This window comes from Triturus cristatus, chromosome 4_1 (genome assembly GCF_964204655.1).
Source record: "Triturus cristatus chromosome 4_1, aTriCri1.1, whole genome shotgun sequence".
In the NCBI taxonomy this organism is placed as follows: domain Eukaryota; kingdom Metazoa; phylum Chordata; class Amphibia; order Caudata; family Salamandridae; genus Triturus; species Triturus cristatus.
The window spans coordinates 814,539,639-814,561,041 of NC_140585.1; the positions used below are offsets into that span (position 1 = coordinate 814,539,639).

Sequence of the window (21,403 nt, forward strand, 5' to 3'; positions counted from 1 at the left end):
TGATATGTGCATATATTTGCTCTCCCCTCGCCCCTTTCGTCTGCCTCATGCTATTGTAATCCTCACTATACGAAATGAATACACATATTATTCTTCTATTCATTCTCCTCCCAAATCTGAAACGCTGCTCTTTTCCTACTAACGCCATGCTTTAAACTACTACACAGCTAACAAAACAATTCTAACTACATACAACTAAAACATATCACAAATATACACCAAATAATGCAAAGCTCGAATACAATACCATTAGCAAAGCAAATGGCTTTAACTTAATCAAAGGCGAGACCTATAGCATTTTTAATGCTTGTTGTTTAAGGTGGAGGAAAAGAAAGAAATAATGAAGCAAAACAACGATAGTGACGTGCACTTACTCGTTGGTTAGTAAGAATGAGGGGTGCAGAGGGAGATTAGAGGGCTTGAACCGAAGGGCGAGGGAGAACACACTGACGCAGATGCCGACAGACGGCTCATGTGGTCAAACTGAGAAATCTTTTAGAGTATATTAGTTTCTGTTTTAGCAGCTGTGATCTTCCAACAAAGAATTCTTCGAGCAAGTGCCAGACAAGCAACCCACCCTGCTTGGAACCCGTGATCGGGGCGCCGCCATGTTTGAAGAGTACACCTCCACACAAAACACGCTCGCGGCCAAGCTGAACAAAGCCGTTGAGCCTCAAGCTGAGGTATTCACACCAAGTTATCGCACTTCCAGTCACAAAAAAGCACTTCTACGAAATAACAAACCAAAATAAAAAAGAGAAAACATGTCCTGTCGCCTCGCCCCACCCCGTACACCATTACTGTCAGCCTCCTTCCCAAACAGCCTGACTCCACTGCAGGGATTATAGGGGCCTTTTGTAATGAACGGGTGACTGCGGCTGCTCCCCGGGCCACAAAGCCCCTCTGCTTTTCATTACCCCCCCCCCACACACACACACACCCTGCCCATGTTAACTGCTGAGAGACGATCCAAGCCCCCGCCCTGTGATGTATTTCTACAAACAGGCACATGTATGTAGCTTCCAGGAAATATATATATGTAAAAGAAAATCCACATGTCTGCTGAACACAAGCACTGCAAAGGCACTATCTCCGCGAATGCTTTCTGCCTGGCTGGACCCTAGCTTTTATCCGATGTAAACAGATAAAGGCGCTAATACAAGAAACAAGCCGCGCCAGAGAAATGAAACGCGCATCAGCCCTTCTTGAAGATAAACGCGTCTCACACAGATTTCTGCAGTGGCGCAGCCATTGTGCCATGGGCCCAAGGGCAGTAATGAAAACATGCGCTCTGGCTGCGGTTTGAATTGTTAAGTACATCATTAATTAGGATGTGGTGGGCCGCTGAAGCTTCTGCGCCCCGGTGACACTGCACCTGCTGCACCAGCTGTGTTTCTGTAATTCCTTCTAAAGTGGAATCTGCATACTCCATACAACTCCTTTTATTAGCGCCTCTTTTTTTAGAGGCTCCTGTCGCAGTAAAATGTTGTCTGTGAAGCGCTCTGCAAAGCGTCGATACCCTTTACTGGATGAAGATTCTATCATGTCACGTGTACCTTTTGTAACTTACCTGGTTCTGGTTCTATTGTAAAGCGCCCTGACACCTTTGGGTAAAGATTGCACTATATGAAACTGCATTAAATAAATGAATAAAACGAGCAGATGCCTTGTTGGGCGGCGTGGGGGGGGGGGGGGCAGGGCAGTAGTGCACTTGAAGACCATTTCATTTGAGCTCTTTGCTGAATTCAAGGAGAAAAGGAAAGTGCAGTGGGCAGTACGTGCTATCAGGGCTACCCCTGTGCCAGCGACTTCCAGCCTGGTGCAGCTGCGCCAACCTTCTGGCATTCGAACCCTTCCGGGAAACTTACAGAACACCGCAGATTGAAAAACGTGAAAATAATCTGCACCCATGGATAGCATCCTTCCTCCTAAGAACTCTCAAGCTTTCTTTGCAATACTGCTCGATAAATACATACATAGGTGGCTTGCCACGTACATCGCTGTTTTTTTTTTTTGCAGTTATTTTTGATATAGCGCGAACTCGACCCGCAGATATCGGGGCGCTCTGTGTGATCACCAGTTGCGTTGCAGACACATTAATTTTTAGGCACAGAGCGATTTGTCCAGCTTCACAGGATGTTGAGCCTCGCACTGAGACACGGACCCAGTTCCTCTGCTTCTAAGTCGGCCGCTCTAGCCGTTACGCCTTTATTAAAAGTATCTGCTAGTGACGCTAGAAACTAGTGCGGAAAACTATCCACAAGTGCTTCGAGCTGACATTCGTCATTAGGAGGAGCTGGATTAATAGGAATTTGAAGAAAGGTACACCCCCTGCCCACCTACTGAAAAGAATAATAGGGCAGTTGACTACTGATTTCACTCAAAGGTGTAGAAAGAGGAAACAGACACAACCCAACCAAACCACTCACAAAGACATCACCACACACGGGGGCACGCAAACACACCTGCACGCACACGCACACACGTACGTTCTACTAGATAGTCCGATACCTAAATATATTGAAGTACATAGCCCTTACAGATGTTCATACAAGGCATAGACATAGTCAAACGCACAGTCAGAGAGGCCCTGAAGGCACTGCATACAGTTAAACACGCATACACACAGACGCAGGCAAACCGGTGCTAGCACACGCACAGCATCCCGAATTATGCAAGCGCAAACTCAGCACATGCAGGCTAACACAAAGGCACGTAAGTAGACAATCACTTGCAAAAGTGGCTCTCGGGCAGATGAGCGCCCACCCAACTCACATACACTCAAACACACAGATACAATACACAGAGGCAAGGACAGGCAAAAAGACTGTCGCGCAGAAGCACGCAAACAAACATGCTGCAAGCGTGGCTAACGTAGCCCTTTGCCTCAGGAAGCCCATCAACAATGAACAGCGCAACTCTGAGGAGTTTGCTATTGGATGGGGGGAAGGGGAGGGAGGAGCTGGTAGGATTGCCAATGAGGAGCCAGTGTTTGCCGTAAACTGAGCTAGCAGCATACCTCCCTATGTCACGCCAAACAAAGATGGCGTTGGCCTGTCTAGATGAGCCGTCCTAAAAGTGGACAAGGCAGTAACATAAAAGCCCGAATTCCAATCACGCGCCAGCCTCTAACATAAACGCTGATGAAGCCAATTGAAAACAAGGGGGTGGCTTAAAGTTAGCTTCCAAACTGTATCGATTCCAAAAGGCCCTCGCCGTGCAAGCAGCGTATGCGCGCTGCAACGCCAAGCGAGACCTAAAAATGGGACAACAGTGCAGGGGGATGGGAAGAAACATGTATGGTGGGTAGCATGGTAGCAGGATAAAATCAATCCAATAATAAGCATTGGCAACGTCATTAGGTCTTGCTTTGTAAACCAATCCTTATTTTTCATTGTATTTGGGAAGGAAACAGATTGGAAGCGATGAGGTGGGAAGCAAGGTGAGTGGACAAGACTGAGTGAGAGAGAATGATGGGGGGGGAGGACGGCAGCAAGGGAAGTTATGATGGGAGAAAGGCAGGGTGAATAATGACAGGAGAGGGAGAGACTGAGTGGGGGCATGGTGCAGGGATGAATGAGAACTGATCTGGAAGCTGGGAATAAATGTTGTGGAAGATCAGGGAAAGATGGAGGGGTGGGAATAAGGCACATGGGGAATATAACGAGGAAAGGAGCTCAGAAAGTCGTAGTGGTAGAGGGAGCAAAAGCACGGAAACACAAGAGGAACGAAGAAGGGCTATGTGCTCCCATTGAGTGCTAAAAGGGAAATGGTGTGGAAACACACCAAAGGAAAAAATAGATCAATGATGTCCGCTGTGGAAGGATACAATTTATCCAATCAAAAGTCGATGAGGCCAAAGTACTCTAGAGGTGGAACAAGCACAACAATAGGGAGGAAAGCCAATGAATGCAGAGAAGGGAACTGAAATGGACTAGCTAGCCATCGATTCATGCAAAAGGAGCATCTGCCATAGACCGCTAAAGTTGTCTGTAGCAAGACTGCAACAGAGAGGTATGGTACGAGGGGAGTAAAGGCAAAGAAGTGGAGGGGGTGGGTTGTAGAAGAATAAAAAGTGGCGTGGTGTCTCTCTTCATCCTGCATTCTCCCTTAGGACTAAAATGCATTTTTGAGAGTGAATTTGCAAGTCCGAACCGATTTGAAAACAAGCTCAATAAATGTCACTTCGGATTCGTCCGAGTGGATCTGTCAGGAAGGGGATTTGAGTGGCGGACATTTGGCAACCTAACATAGTACCAGTGTGGTGTTGTCTTTATTGTTGTAGTGCACATTTTTAGTATTTCTTTTTGAAATCTTGAGTTTCAAATAGAACAATTTAAACCTCTTCTCTGAAATCACACCTAACTTCAGAAGAGCGATGCCCATGCTCTAGCGATCTCCTTGCCTAAAGCAAGATTCCATTTGTACTCCTTGCATTATGAGTCACTGGCATAGCAGCTGGATGTGATTTACTGCATAAGTAGTGGAACTAAAATACCTCAGCACCATTTATTTAATATCATATTTACTATGACATTACCTGCTTATTATTCCCCGCCATATCACTGTGCTAGGTGCCAGTAACATTATCGCAATGCCCTGCCCTCTCTTCCTTTCACTCTCACTCCAATAGCCCTCTGATTGAGCCGCTTTGCTGAGCCAAGATCTGGATGGCGCATTCCTTTGAGAACATGACGGAACAATTTCTTCCGCCATTCCTTTCTGGCTAGTGTTACTTGCACATCCGAGCAGTAAACAGCTGAATCCGTCTTCAATTCCATAACTTTAGAACCACTTACTGATGCTTTTATTAGATAGGTGTGCTCCGTGTGTTGTTTTTTAGTCACAATTTTAGTTCGTTCAACTTTACTTCTTTTAAGTATTTTCAAAATTTGTCCGAACGAGTATCAAATGTCTGTTAAATTGTGACTTCTCCGAGTTCATTCACGTTTTATTATTAACGTAGCAGCCTCACATCACTGCACACTTCACAAGACATGGATCCGGTCTGCTGCCTTTGCCTGTGCTCTATGATCCTATGTTTGAGGTGGTTGAGGCCATGTTGTGAGCAGAATGTACACACACACACACACACACACACGTGCACATGTGCACTGAAGCGCAGGTTTCAATCTCCATGATCACTCTGCAGTGTTATAGGTCATAATGAGTTGCTATACTTTGTGATAACCCATAAATTATTAAACTATTACAGCGTAGGTATTTTCATTTGGTACAAACGCAATATGACTTGTTACCGGACCTTTGCCGTGCGCCATTGCTCGATACGATTGCCGGTTCCTACTTTTACCTCGCACCTTCTGCCTATTATAGTGCATTATCCTTCATGAACTTTACTCTGTCTGGTCCATCAGAGCAAGCATAGCAGCTGTTTATGCTGAGAGTTAACTGGGAACCAGACGTAGCTGTTTCAATAGAGAGATCAGACCACCTGCCCTGCATCACAATTAGCCAGTGAGGTGACTTCCATTGGCGGATGTTGGGCTTGAAACATAATTCTGTAGGTCTTCATGCATATCTATTGGTATGGTTAGAACCCAGTCCATGCAATTTCGGCTCCTCCACCTAGGTCTGCTAATGTGACGATTGCTTCTGTGGTGTTGGGAATTTCGCATGCCTAGATTTTCTTGGGAGAAGCGACTGTGTGTAAAAAAATCAAATTCTAGTTAGTTTGTGCATGCAAGACTTTCTTTCCATCCTTTAGAATGTCTTTCTAAAACTTTTGCAGTGGTGCTACAGTACTTTTTGACTAGATACTTTTCATTGTACGCCTTGCACGACTAAATCTTGCACTGTTTTTTATTCTAGGCTGGCGTTGGTAGGCACACAATGAACGAACACCTGCATGTTGGTGGACATGGACAGATTCAAGTTCAACAGCTGTTTGAAGATAACAGCAACAAGAGGACTGTCTTAACAACACAACCCAATGGGCTTGCAACAGCAGGCAAAACTGGATTGCCTATGGTCCAGGATCGGCAACTGGACAGTTCTCATAGACGCCTGGGTAGTTGTACTACATTGAAGTCTACAGATGGAACTGGGAAGGTGAAATTATCTTGTATATCCCCTGAGCAAGCAATGAAGCAATACATGCACAAACTAAGCACCTTTGAGCATCATGAGATTTTCAGTTACCCTGAAGTATACTTTGTGGGTCCAAATGCAAAGAAACGTCAAGGTGCGATTGGTGGTTCAAACAATTGTGGGTACGACGATGACCAGGGATCATATGTGCAAGTGCCCCATGACCATGTGGCGTACAGGTATGAGGTCCTGAAAGTAATTGGAAAAGGAAGCTTTGGGCAGGTTGTGAAGGCCTATGATCACAAAATGAACCTAAACGTGGCATTAAAAATGGTGCGCAATGAGAAACGATTTCACCGGCAAGCGGCTGAAGAGATAAAAATCCTGGAACACCTGAAAAAGCAGGATAAGGATAACAGCATGAATGCCATCCACATGCTGGAGAACTTCACATTCCGCAACCACATCTGCATGACCTTTGAGTTGCTAAGCATGAACCTTTACGAGCTGATCAAGAAAAATAAATTTCAGGGTTTCAGCCTGCCTCTAGTTCGGAAGTTTGCTCATTCGATTTTGCAGTGTTTGGATTCTTTGCACAAAAATCGAATCATTCACTGTGACCTTAAGCCTGAAAACATTTTGCTGAAGCAACAGGGTAGAAGTGGGATCAAAGTGATTGACTTTGGTTCTAGTTGCTATGAACACCAGCGTATTTACACATATATACAGTCACGATTTTACCGAGCCCCAGAAGTGATTCTCGGGGCTCGATATGGATTGCCTATTGATATGTGGAGCTTTGGCTGCATTTTAGTTGAACTTTTAACAGGGCACCCACTCTTTCCTGGAGAAGATGAAGCAGATCAGTTGGCGTGCATGATCGAACTGCTTGGTATGCCATCTCAGAAGCTGCTAGATTCTTCAAAACGAGCCAAAAATTTTGTGAGCTCCAAGGGTTATCCTCGATACTGCACTGTTACAACCTTGCCTGATGGCTCTGCCGTTCTCAATGGGGGTCGATCTCGTAGAGGAAAGATGCGCGGACCTCCCGGATCCCGAGACTGGACAACTGCACTAAAGGGTTGTGATGACCCCCTGTTTCTTGACTTCTTGAAGCAGTGCTTGGAGTTTGACCCTTTGCTACGGATGACACCAAGCCAGGCACTTCGGCACCCGTGGCTCAAGAGACGGCTACCAAAGCCCCCAACTGTGGAAAAGACTGTGGCAAAGCGAATCACAGAGAGTACTGGTGCTATTACGTCAATTTCCAAGTTACCTCCGTCTTCAGCAACTGCTGCAAAACTCAGAACTAATTTGGCACAGATGACGGACTCAAATGGCAATATTCCGCAAAGGACAGTGTTGCCAAAACTAGTAAGCTGATTGTATAAGCAGTTTTCTGGTAGTACAAAAGTTGCTACCTACTGAGCCTTTTTCAAAAACGACAGAGCTCAGATTTGTACTTTTTATTTGCTAATTTTCTGTACTTTTTACACGTTTTAATTGGAAAAAGCGTGGATTTTGTTTTATAACAGACTGAGACAATGCTTTAAGCTTTTATACTTTTTAAAACATTTGTCGCATACTAAGAGCCTTACTTTATTTTGTGCGGTAGAGAATTTACCTCCATTGGCTGGCCACTGGGGTCTGCTGCACGTCTGTTATGCATTACAGACAAATGTGTCAAATGTGTCCACTACCTTTTTGTGGAGTTCACATTTTTATTTTTAAACTCTTTGCAGTGGGATACTAAAGGAATTTAGTACCAATATTCCCTCGCCAAGCATCTTCTCATAGATCTAATTATTACAGTAGCAAAAGTTTCATTGCTGCCTCTTTTCAACACGTTGATTTGGGAATGAATGGCAAGATGGAGCCCGCACCCTGACCGAGACACATAAACAAGACATAGATACAATTTATTAAATTGCTAATTATAAATTTTTGAGGCGAATTCTCATGCTGTTTCCAAATTATATGATTTGTTAAATAGCACACAAAATATTAAGTTTAAACAAGTACTTCCCTTCTCTCATCCTTATTAACTCGAACAGTTAAAGAATTCTCAGATTTTGCAAATGAAAGAAAATTAGATTTTCAATAAATTGATATACAGAAGCGATGTTAAGTTAAAGGTCCTGATGCCAGATTAAGGGAACATTATTGAGAAAGGCTCGTGGAGTTAGATGATAATGGAAGAAAACACTAAAATGACATAACCGAAGCATCTCCTAGTTTCTGTACTTGCCATCTTCCTCAGACTCTCTAAAGTGTAGGCCACTGCTAATTCTGGCAATGTTTAGTTAAACTGGGGTTTTCGACTGCAGTGCCAATGACGTCCTGAATCACCCATTTTGTGGCTCATATACCAAGCCAACCTCTACCGTCATATGTCCGTGCCACTGTAAAATCAGAGGTATACCTCTTGAAATGTTGATCTTCAGAGAGCAACAGTTTTTGTTAGCTTCAAGATGTTTTTCTATAGCTCAAGGTCTTTGGATTATTTCACAAGTCTTACTCAGGATGTCTGCATTCCTACCCACAGGCAATGATAATTATATCCATACAGCACAACTTCGGGACATTAGCACCAAGAGTGCCTGCAGGGCCACTTCAGTCTTCTATTTTTGCCTCCTCCTTTCCACCTTTGTACTTTCCTTTACCTGATGAGAAGATCTTCAAATGATTCTTTGTAAATTGAACCCTCTTTATTAGTAAAGGAGCCGGAGGAAATCAAAGACGTTCCTTGCTTGTTATCCTTATTTGCTAGGATTTGTTGGAACACTGAACTACCAGGTGCAGGTTCAACACATACAAATCCCCCACCTCCTGATTGATGTCATAGAATTATTAGCTGTCTCTTGTTTAACTTAACATCTGCAGAGGAATTTGCAGTTATTGGATATAGGAAAAATTCTTCCAGGTATCTTTTCTCAAACAGCGGAAGAAGTGTGCCTCTGTAGAGTTCTCCATTAGCCAAGGAGTAGCCAAATTAGGCTTTGTGTGCCAGTTTCGTTATCTTCATAACCGTGCTACCCCATGTCGATTGGTCACTGCCATGTGAGCCATGGTCCACCACTCTTTGCTTATAGTTTGTAGACTTGCTAGTTGACAGTAACTGAATAAACACCAATATGAAACTTTTGAACTTTTAAATAGACTAGCGATCTAGACAAAACCGACCATTCTCCTTAACATATCAGCATAGGTTTGCATCCTTGTCATTTTATCCCTGTTACAGGCTGGTGTGTTTCCTGCAATAGTAGGTACAGGATTTATGTTTGCAGACCACCATGACCTGACTGAAACCACACAATTGTTCTCTGTCTGCCTACCTAGTGCAGAACAGTTAGCAGAATATGTTCTTTTCGGACATCCACCAGTACTCTTCAAGGCATCCATTTGGCCTTCAAATATCAGCGGTGCTGCAGAGTGGTTGAGTTCCTACTTTTCAAACCAGCCATCACTTTCACCACAACAGACTGTGATGTGTTGCTCTCTCCTCATTTCTATAACCGTGTCAGTGGCTGCCTCAGTGTTGTACCGTCTGGTCTGAGCCACGTACCCACTTAAGTGCATCTCCCTAGGGTTTCTTCCTTCAGTACTAAGTTTTCCAACTGCTGCCTATCTGAGCATTTTATTATTGCTATAAGTTGAAATTTGTTGAAAAGCGTGAGTACCAGGTGCAGCCTTGACACTGCCTAAACCTCCACTACCAGTTTGTAGCCACTGAATTGCTCCCTGGTGGCTCTGTAATATAAACATTGGAAGGAGAATTTGCAGGTGTTGGACATCAAAAATATTCCCCCTTACACCAGTGTGCCTTGTAAAGTGCAGTGCTCTCTGGGCTAGTTTTCCTCTGTAAGGGAATCCTTGTGATGTTTGGTAGTTATTGTATACGTGATCTATTTTCTCATAAGAATAAACCCTTGATTGTCAAGTGAGAAATCATTTAATGCAGATCCCTTCTTGAAGATTATATACAATCTAATCCAAATTGGTTTGCTTTAAATCCTTTCACCATTTTCCAGCGTCAAATCATTATTCAAGAGCCTATAGTGAAAAGCAATAGAGATGTCACTCCTTCAGGTCAGACTTCCTCTTGCGTTGTAAAACACCGGAACAAAATACTCTCAAACTTAAGGAAAATTAATGTAAACGTGAAGAGCTGTATCCTGTGTTCCTCCTGCAACCTTTGCTCTTGCTTTTAGTGTCCAATCTGTGTAATACTTTTTTTGCCCAGTGGATGCCCATCATCTCAGCCTATGGCCGAGGTTTTCAATTTAGTTAATTTGTAGAATGGGCAAAACTTCCATGTATTTCTTAGATCGCTGCAAAGGAGGAAGCGACGAAAATGATATTGACTCGCAGTTTGATGCTATTCATTCATTCTCTGCTATGCAGTGTTCTTAAAGTGGATTGCATTAGAGGCCGCACAGTGTTGGTACATTTACACTTATAGATGTAGAGGAGAGCAAAACCTGAGGACGAGCCAGATGGATTCTTGAAATTGATAATTGTGTGGTAATGACAAGCAAATAAGAGTAACTTGTAGTTGATGCTTTTTCAGTTCACAAGAGCAGTACACCTGTATCTAGTTTTATGTGCAGCAAAAAATGACCCCATACACCTTCTGAACACTTAAGAGGTTCTTTAGATAGCAATAGTCCTACGGCCAACTCTGTCCTGTTTGTCTATTAGTGTAATGCATCCAAGTCCGTTTCCTTATACGGTTAAAGATGCATCAGATTCAGTAATATGTCTACAAAAATGGAAGCAAGAGAAACAAATCCCTCAGCAATTATTTTCTTGTTATCGGGTCATTTACAGACCATCTTGTGATAAAGGACTGTATATTCAGAAGAAATGGCCTGACAAAATTGGCAGTAGGGTAAATAGAACAACCCATCTGAAAGGAGACGGGGGTTGTCTGTGTCAGTGTAGTTCCTTAATAGAACAATGGAGGGAACGGCAAGGCTGCATTTTGTGTATACCACGGTGATAATGTATTAATGTAAATAGGTTGCCTTGACAAAAATAGAAAAGAAAAACCTTTATGACTGTCATAAAAAAAATAGACATATCTAAAAACCAGCAGATCGATGCTGTAATTTTAATTGGGCCACAAAAAATCTTTCTTACTCGGACCATATGCTCAGTTAATAGCAATTTAAATATTGATAAAATTCTACTCAACCCCCCCCCACTTTAAAACTGTTGCCCCCTTACTTTAAAGTAATTCTTCAGTTGCCTACGGCTAACAATACCTCTGTTCAAACAGGTTGCTGTAGGTTGCTGCAAAATAGCGTAGAATAACAAGAAAATATATCCATGACCGGGAATAAGATGGGCAAAGAAGGTCCAAGACATGGCTATGTCCGAAGTCAGTCAGGCTAGCTGAGGCATAGCAATCCACAGACTGGATGTCCCTGAAGAACTCCAGGACCTGTCCATATGTCACTGAACGAGAGGCTACCTGTCCATATGTCACTGAACGAGAGGCTATTTGCAGGGCTAGTTCCAGCATTTCCAACTCTAAACGCGTGCGTAAGATATGTAAATCCTAATCCTCCATTATAGCAAGTAAAGTAAACAGCACAAGCAGTTGTCAAGCAGCCTCTGTTGGAGATCAATAGGCACAATCGCCTATATACCATACTTTCCCTTTCGCTATACCAGTCTAGTTTTGGAACCAGTATGAGAAATCTCTCTTCCAGTGATGCGATCCGGGTTGACACACCAGCAAATTGTAGTTCCCTTGATCAGCGCAAGTTACATGAACAAGGGCACCAACTAGAGAGAGGGCTTAAAAGACCTCAAGTGCGTGTGCCAAGAAGTCAATTGATTGTTCCCACTGCAGCAGTGTGCAACAAACCTTTGCTGCTTCATTTCTGAATCAAACATTACAAGCTTTCCCAGGAAGATGTTTTTCTCTTTTCTTTTTTTTTTTTATATATCAAGTGGAATGCCATAACGGATGCATGTGGATTAAAAGTGAACCAGACAGCGATTGCAACATTTTGCCAGTTTTTCACCCAAAAGTCAAGTATGCCACGTTGACTAAGGAGATATTTGATTGCACTACCCAAGGTTGAAAACAAGTAATCTCATTAAGTGACTTTGTCATCACCTTCGAAGCCACGTCCACTGTGGTTGACTGATGCAAAGAACTGTGAAGGAAAAGTAAATATTTATGAAGACGTACATGTGTTTAACATATATCGCTCCCTCACTTCCCCACTGGTGAAACCTATTTTTATTTGCAATCGAAATCCAGATCTTTTTAAAAAAGTGTTTCCACTTTGTGAACGTTTTAAGATGTTTTAAAATTGTGCATTTGTCATTGTTAGTAAAAGTGGTATTGCATTAAATATTTAAAGGAATATGTTTTCTTGGTACCGGGTGTAGTAAAGTGGGAAATTTATCAGGATGTTGCAATGGAGGGGTCAAACACAGAATGAAGGTTTTACAAATGTTCAAGAAGTGAAAGGGTTTGGGAAGGTGACAGCAAGAAGAGTAACTGTATATATTTTTGCAATGCATTGATCTGATGTCCATGAAGTACCAGTAAGTTAAAATAAATACTCAAAGCATGGTTCCCTCTGAAGTGACAAATGTTTCTGGCAAAGTTCTCCAGGTGTCTCACCTCCCCAGGTCTTCTCTAAACACATGTAAACAGTGGCAGATAAATGAGGTAAAGCCAACTAATATTTTTGAATCCTCACGAAGAAAAAAACCTACAAACTGTCTGATTATTTGCCAAGTTCATCGCCTCCCTTAACACTGTTATTTATGTTCTTTTCTGAAGGAAAATGTTTGGTTCCAATGAGCCCCTATATTGCTTTTTTCTAAATCGCTTGTCATTTGTGGACTTGCATCATGTTAGAAGGCGATAAGACTTCAAGACTATGCTTGCTTTGTTTCGTCCCTCCGATCCTTGCAGGCTTCCAGCGACTGGTCGCTGAACTGGTTGGAACTTTCCAGAAAAAAGCCTCCCTTTCTCGTTAATTATTTACATACCGTCGAGAAAGAGGTGAATCTCTGTTTGAAACAAAGTTTAATATATTTGGCATATTGTCTTGCTTTTTCCAATACAGAGATACAGTTTATTTCAGAAGCTGCAGGTACAAATGCTACTGGTAAATTTCCATCCTGTTTTACAATGTAAAATTCAGTCTAAAAAAGGAAGTAAAAGTGCAACACACTGGAAGCTTTTTGTTTACCTGAACAAGTAGCTATGTCGTTGATACGAGGGCTCCTTCTTGGCCACGCCCCTGCAATGAGGAAAAAACAAACATGGTGGCTTCCACCTACTAAGGGCTCTCTAATGGATGGTTGGCTTGGAGTTGGCATGGGAACCGTGCTCTGCTTCAGAGATTACCATTGTCTAGGGAAGTCTCTGCTACTTACAGCTACTTACACATTATAGCGATAACTCAGCAGTTGTTTCTCTTCAGTTGCCTTTTTATTGGTCTTGATTTCTCGCACAGCTAGCGGGTTCACGAGCAATTGCATGTACTACTATAGAGGCAAAAGAGTGACACAAGGAGCGTAGATTAACAATAGAGGATACATACAGCTGTGCCCTTCATGTTAACAATGTGCCTTTAATGCTGTAAATGCTATGTTATAGGGCCGGAAGTTGGCTTCTTTCACCCTTTGAATTCTAAATTGCAAGATTTCTTTTATCAACCTGAGATCGGTCTTGGAATATTCACATGTACCTAAGGACCTTTCATAGGACCACCTGACAAAGAACACTGCCTTGCAAACAATTGCAGTAGGGCTTTGAAAGCATTGCCAATGTATTTGCTAATGAAAGGGTTAAAGAAGCCTTTTTGTATTAACTTGTGTCTTAACATCAGACGGATTTATAACAGAGATATTTTTTGTTATGCTAAAATACTAGAGAAGAATCAACTGTTTGTGTAAGGTTTACCTCAGAAGTTTCATTTTATAGTGTGATGATTCCCAGGGCATTTGGTACGAACCAAAGTGCATTCCTTTTTTATGTGCCTGGCCCCAATGAAGGCAGCCAGAGATTTTTACATTTTCATGTTCAAGGCGCATACGCCACTTTTGCTTACAGGGCTGTTTGGAGGGATTATGTGTTTGTGAAGAGCACATTAGAAGGGAATTGGATTGGGCTATGCTTTATATTCATACAAGAGCACGTATTCCCACTTTGGGAACCATTCTTAGAACTTTTATTGGACATTCGTATTTTTGCCTCTTTTTTTGCGCAATGGTGAAATATCAGTAAATTTTCTGAACATTGCCCAATCTAATTCTGTGGTAGAGTTTGATTTTGTGGTCGCTTACTACTGCAGACTTGTACATCTCTACTACGCAACAAGTTATGAAAAGTAATTGTGATTAGCTCCGTTTTAGCTGCTGCAATGTTGTCAAGGCAGCATCTTGGGGTTTTATTCAGCATCGTCTTAGGACACGTGACTGTACGTTGCTGCAACTGTCTGTACTGCAAATATGTGAAGAACTTGGAATGAATGTGGACTCTCCCTTCTCTTTCTCTCTATATATATATTCATGTACATTTTCTGTCAGATGCTGCTGTTGCCACTTAAACATTGACTACATGGTGCAGTAGGTTTTAATTCCTAGTGGCCAGTTTTATGATACTGTATGTATTGTACAGCTGATTACAGAAGTCAAATTTCAAGTGAATATTTGTTCAGATTTTATTGTTGTGGCCAGAGACCATTTCAGAATAAAACTCTATGTCCTACCTTTCTTCTTTCTATGCATTTCTATGTTACGTAATATGAAAAGACAAATATCAAAGGTGGTTTGTGACTCATTTATACTTTCAGACTGCTTAATATGTTCACTTGTTTTCAGAATTTTATATTTATACTAAAAAGCAACAAACCCATTTTTAGGGCTTCATTGCTACACCAAACAATATTTAAAGTGAATTAAAGGCATATTTGTGAAAATGTACCATGGTTGTAGCCGATTGCGTTCAAGATGTCTTGATTAGATAGACTTAGATTAGTATTAAATACTTCATGCTAGTATATAATTCTGCAGACAGTGCACTGTGCTTGCTGGGACACTGGTAGATAATCTAGCGGTATGATGTTATAGATATTCTGAAGCTCTCAATATTGAGTTTTTACCACATGTATCTAGTCGATAATAGTTTACCATCTTTTTAAAATGTGTTTATTACTGTGAATCCTTAGTGGAGTCTCGCTTCTTCCACATAAACCCCATCATGACTTTTTGCGTCCCCATAATGTAAACCTTCTCAGGTGTCTGATTCTCTATACTTGTGTCTCTTGTCCTTAGGATTCTGCTTCTGCTCTTCCTTCCACTGTCGCGTTTCATAAAAACCACAGTGGGCCTATTGCCTCCAGCCTGGTGTGACTATTAGGTGGAGAGCCAAGATGTGGGAAATACCATCCTCGTTGTCATTGCCACAACCAAGGGTGTGTGGGAAAGTTGTTTCTGTCCTTGATTCTGCAGGGAGGGGGAAGCTGGATCAGTCCTTGCCCCTGCTGGAAGCTGCAGTTGTCTACCTCTCCCGCACTTTATTGTTCACACATCTTTTTACCAGTTCCCCTTGTCAGGGTAAGACCGTTAATGGTATTTTATCTATGTTGGTGTTTATAAGCCATAGAGCTCAGTTTAGGCAAAGTCACAGAATCAACAAAAGCCCATCTCCTTGTGGCCATTTTAGACTATTCTGTGCTCTTTTTGATGGCCTCTTGATCCAACATCTGTTGGTCGTGAAGAAGACATTATTCTCTCTTTTGTTTGGAAATCTTAACTAGTTTCCCTTTTCTTCTTTTCCAATATTGTTAATGAGGTAGTGGGATACACTTGCAGGCAACTTGAAAAAACGATTGGAAAAAAACATTCGTATGCAGTGAAGTTTATTCCTTTAAGAGCTGAAATTGCTTTGCCCACCATAATCATCAAACTTAAAGGACCTTTCTAAAGGTGTTGTTTTACTAAGTTGACCTATTCTGGCTCTAATCACGGCTAAAGCACAGAAAGGTGAATTCACCCCAATCAGGCTAAGGTCACTGCAAGGTCATTCAAATAACAAACGAGTGCTAAATAAATGCTCATAGTATAATCTGCAGAGTCAACTACAATGACGTAGGTATGACCGGATTGCATCCAGTTGACGTTATCACATATCAACAATGTAAAGTTTCAGAACTAGAAACAAATAATTTTAGGTCATGAAAGTCTTCACAGCTCTTGCTGAAGCATGAAAGCCTTTAGCGGTAGCTTCTCAAGACGGAGGAACTGAATGTTTGGACTTCTGGGATTCTGCCAGGGACTGCACTTGAGTTGCATCAATCAGATGGTAACATCATGATATTAATCGTGTCTCCCAGACAGAAGGCTGGCATCAGCATGGCGGCAGCATATTGAGTTAATGGGTGGATTTGTATAGCCGGATGCCTGGCACGGGCCCTAGTATATGTATGTTGAGTTATGGGCACCAGGTGCCGATCAGTCTACCTATGAAGCTTCAAACAGCTCCACAGCTGGTATAAAAATGTCCAGTTGATCTCCTATTAGTGTTGGTAGTGGTAGGCCAGTCATCGCAGGTCCCATGAGTGTTGGATGGGTGATATTATGAGCTTCAGCATGAGCTTTCCAGTTTTCCCCTGAAATGGGCTTTAGGCGTGCGTCTGATGCCGAATGATCTGCACACTGCTTTCCTCACAAAATGTCCCAAATATATATTGCCGATTTTTCTTGCCAGCAACATGTAATATATGTGCCACAAAATAATATTACTGTATTCTTTGGTACTGTGTTAATAACAATGAAATGCCTTTCCAATTGCCTATAAGTGATCTTCACACAGCAGTAGCGGAAAAAAAGCCCCATGCCGATGTCCATGGCGTTGGCAGATGTTGCTCTCTAAATGCTATCTTTATACATAGAGAGCACCGGTAGTTTACATTGTAAATAACCAATACCTTTTATATATGTCTGGGTAGTGCCAGCATCAAAGTCTGCTTCAGAGCGCATGCTGGCATCATCCAATGCTAAACCCTGCTATGTGACGCCAAAAAAAGAACAAGCACAACCATGTGGATAAACTAAAATCCAATAACTGATGTCCTTAAAAGGCCCTAGAGCCTAGAAGATCAGAATCCGAGTCAAGTTAAATCAGTTGGAATCAGAATAGGACAAACTGAAAGGAACTCTATTCCAGAAATCATCACCTGTTGTGAAGAATTTGCTTCAGACAAGCCACACCAGCCAATATCGCGGGGGTCTTCAGTTCCTACGAACTATCGGTTGGTTTTGTTGGGACACGGTATGAGAATTTGTTTTGGATATAATCCGGAGACTTATTGAGAGGCATCATTTCTTCCTCCTGCATCCCGGGCCTTGTCCATAATTCCCCAAATTTCAATTGTAATTTCATGTTGCAGAGGAATCCCACGGATGTGTTTTCTTTCCATGTTTGTAGCCTCCAACGTTTGCACTGCCATGGTGTGTGACAGCAGGCGGTGGCTTCTCAAGCTGAGATTGTGCAGTCTGTAGCCCAAAACCCTGCACCAGCGTTAACCACTTCGAAAAACAAAATGGATGGCAACTGCTAAAATGGTCCGAAGACGCAAAGTTAGGAGGCAGTTTTTTTCTGGTTTTATAGAACACGTTGAGACGAACTGAAGCTGCAGTTCCAAAACTCGGGCCATGAACTTGTGAGTGAATGCCTTGACTTTCTGAGAAAATCATTAGCAGCTTTATTGGCCAAGAACAGCACAATAGTTCAGTGGTTGATAAAGAGCCATACCATCTGATCAGCAGCGTAACGCAAACTTATGGGGCCCTCTGCAGAAGGGGGTGAGGGAGCTATGAGTTCCCTATATCTTACAGATATCCATTGGCCCTCGGCTCAATATGGGTCCCCTAAAGAACCAGGTGCTCTGTGAAATTTGGGGGCCCTCCTTCACCACAGTGGTTGCAAGGGCCTCATTGCGCCCCTGAACCGCATCCTAACAACCATAAGAAGGGGTGCCTCATTGGCCTTGGAAAACATCACCATAGGTTTTCGTGAAAGCAACCATTGACTGGTTATTGGAATACAAAGGCTTTTCTTTAAGAATGTGAGCACCGTAGGCCTTCCAACGAAAGTATGTGCATTTGTGAGTCTCGGACTTAAAACTGTAAAATGGATTCTATTTAAAATAGCAAAAATATTTAATATCTTTTGCTTTTTCAGTGGATGTCAGGATCGTATGTGACGTTATGGGCAAGTGTGAGTGTTTCTGGAATAGGAGAAGAGTGGGTAGTTCTGAGCATAACCGAGAAGGAATTATTTCTACAACCCTGCTGATGGTTGAACTCTCCAAACCTCATATACACTTAGGGCTGATGAAGTGCACAGTTGATGTGAAGGAAATTTAAATACACAGACATTCAGGCCGTCATACTGATGATAACGAATTATTTATCTGACACACCCCTTAATATCTTTTGCTTTTTCAGTGGATGTCAGGATCCTATGTGACGTTATGGGCAAGTGTGAGTGTTTCTGGAATAGGAGAAGAGGGGGTAGTTCTGAGCATAACAGAGAAGGAATTATTTCTACAACCCTTCTGATGGTTGAACTCTCCAAACCTCATATACACTTAGGGCTGATGAAGTGCACAGTTGATGTGAAGGAAATTTAAATACACAGACATTCAGGCCGTCATACTGATGATAACGAATTATTTATCTGACACACCCCTTAATATCTTTTGCTTTTTCAGTGGATGTCAGGATCCTATGTGACGTTATGGGCAAGTGTGAGTGTTTCTGGAATAGGAGAAGAGGGGGTAGTTCTGAGCATAACAGAGAAGGAATTATTTCTACAACCCTTCTGATGGTTGAACTCTCCAAACCTCATATACACTTAGGGCTGATGAAGTGCACAGTTGATGTGAAGGAAATTTAAATACACAGACATTCAGGCCGTCATACTGATGATAACGAATTATTTATCTGACACACCCCTTAATATCTTTTGCTTTTTCAGTGGATGTCAGGATCCTATGTGACGTTATGGGCAAGTGTGAGTGTTTCTGGAATAGGAGAAGAGTGGGTAGTTCTGAGCATAACAGAGAAGGAATTATTTCTACAACCCTTCTGATGGTTGAACTCTCCAAACCTCATATACACTTAGGGCTGATGAAGTGCACAGTTGATGTGAAGGAAATTTAAATACACAGACATTCAGGCCGTCATACGGATGATAACGAATTATTTATCTGACACACCCTTCAGATTTGAAGAAATACAATGCACTGCACAAATTGAATTGTTTAAAGCTACTTAAAGAAAATGAGTTACTACCCAAGTCCTTGATACTCTCGCAATTGGCTTTGGTAGGTGTGTCCTACTGTGAAATGGAACTGTGACCGGTAGGTGCCTGGTTTGACAATTCATCTCAATTTCTACAAACAGCATTCATCCAGAACAGTTTTTTTCACATTTTAAATTATATGCTCATTTTACTACTCTTAAGATGAAAACGTAGGAAAAAATCTGCTGTAAAGAAAATGTACTCTCTCCAAGGTTTAATGTCAGGAGAATCTGAATTTCATTAAACTGTTTATTTTGAAGTGCTGCATGTAGTAGTAATGAAAGATTAATGCAAGCCTCCGGTCTTCACATGAACTCTCAGACACAAATGGGGAAGGGACTCTTTTATACACCAGGTCACGTCTGAGAAGGAAACTCAAAGTACACCTGGAGCAGTGACAGGTGTATGGTTGAATGGCCTGTACAATGCAGACAAATATGCAACATTTGCAATCAACGCTGGACTGTAAAATAGAGTCTCTCAGTCCTCCCACCAACACCTCGTTACGTTATATTGGGTTTGCAAACCTTTTCGATTTGTAATTCCAACATTCTCAAACACAATCAGCTGAAAAAATGAAAACACAGTGGCAAAACAGGGAAACAGTAAATTTGCAAAGTAAATGTATAGTGTATTGGAGATCAGGAAACTGGAAAGAAACATCTGGGACTATTAGCTTATTTCCTGGTTTAAGGAGTACTTATAATTGGGGATCTCTTCTGAACTGGTGGTTCCAGCGGCTCTAGATTAGTGATTTCTCTGTAGGGTGGTTTGGGGGGCCAAGCTTGAGGATGAAGGTGGCCAGATCACATTCTTACCCAAAAGGGCAACATTGTGTAAGCCTAAAGGACTAACGCCACACTCTATGAATCCACATGCCCCTGTTGATCAAAGGATCATGTTGGCCAACCAGGGGCTGGATTTCTGCACTTAAAGGCTGGGTCAAAGGAAAATCTAAAAACAAATACAGGTAATTCAGGATGAATTATGCTCTCTTAGAAGGGCCACCATTCAGCTCCCCTGCACTTGATGGGGTCCATTTCTTGAGACTCCCCTCTTCTGATCTCTGTTGAGGACAGAGGACTTCACTGTGCTGTGTCCACATCTCTGTAATCTTTGTGTTGGCTGGAGAAACATAAGTCACAAGAAAGTCGGTCAGCAGCAGCTAAGTCACCATTCATGTCCTGTTGTGGAAAGACACCTCCACAGGGAGCTGCAGCAGAACTGGGTAGCAGAGCTTCAACAGAGCCTTCTGGCTTGTTCCCAGCCAACAGCAGGGAGGCAGATTTGCTTCACATTGTGGAAGCAGCACAGCAAGTGCTTTCAGGTGCTGTGTCTACATCTCTGTACTCTTTGATGGATGGGTTGATAGATGCTTGGGCAGCAGCGCAGCTCACTGCTCATCAGAACTGGTGCACCTTTTACAGGTCATACATCCAACCAACCATGTTGCGCAGTTTTACTTCTCTGAGGTGCTTCTAGGAAGGGTACCAGTTCCACTCTTCAGAATTTACTTTGGTGCCCAATACCTACATGCAACTGACCAAGTAAAACCTCCGGGCACATGTTCTGGCGGGAAACCACTTGTCTGTTTTCCCCAGACTCGTTCTATAAAGAAAGGAAGCAGAAGAGTGAAAAGTAAGGGTGGGCTTTCTTTATTCTCTGAGGGTATCGGCCACCCTTTGTTATGCAAACACCATTCATGCCAATTTGAAGAAGTACCTAACCAGCTAAAGGTAACCCTATCAACAGGTGCCTGAACAGCAACTGCATTCTGTCTTCTGTGTTTTGGAAGGCTGATGTTCATTGCGAATGTGGCTATTAATTGGAAAAACCTAGGGCAACTCAAATTGATCACAGACATGACATTTGTCATGTTTGTGATCAATTTGGTGTTGCCCTAGGTTTTTGCAATTGATATTGATCCCTGCCTAGAAGAACTCGCACCTAATAGCAGGTGGTTGTTGTTTATTTACATGGCGAATGTGGCAGACCTTGTTTACCAAA

At 42.3% G+C, this 21,403-nt stretch overlaps 1 protein-coding gene across 1 annotated transcript in view; it reads left to right on the forward strand.

The window, feature by feature from the left end:
* DYRK2 (dual specificity tyrosine phosphorylation regulated kinase 2) overlaps positions 1 to 14,799 on the forward strand; it is a 33,444-nt gene extending 18,645 nt beyond the window's left edge. The window contains exon 3 of the mRNA XM_085653463.1: positions 5,830 to 14,799. Coding sequence (XP_085509589.1) covers positions 5,851 to 7,431 — 1,581 coding nt within the window. The 5' untranslated portion in view covers positions 5,830 to 5,850 and the 3' untranslated portion in view covers positions 7,432 to 14,799. The remainder of the gene's footprint in view (positions 1 to 5,829) is intronic.
* The last annotated feature ends 6,604 nt before the right edge of the window (positions 14,800 to 21,403 follow it).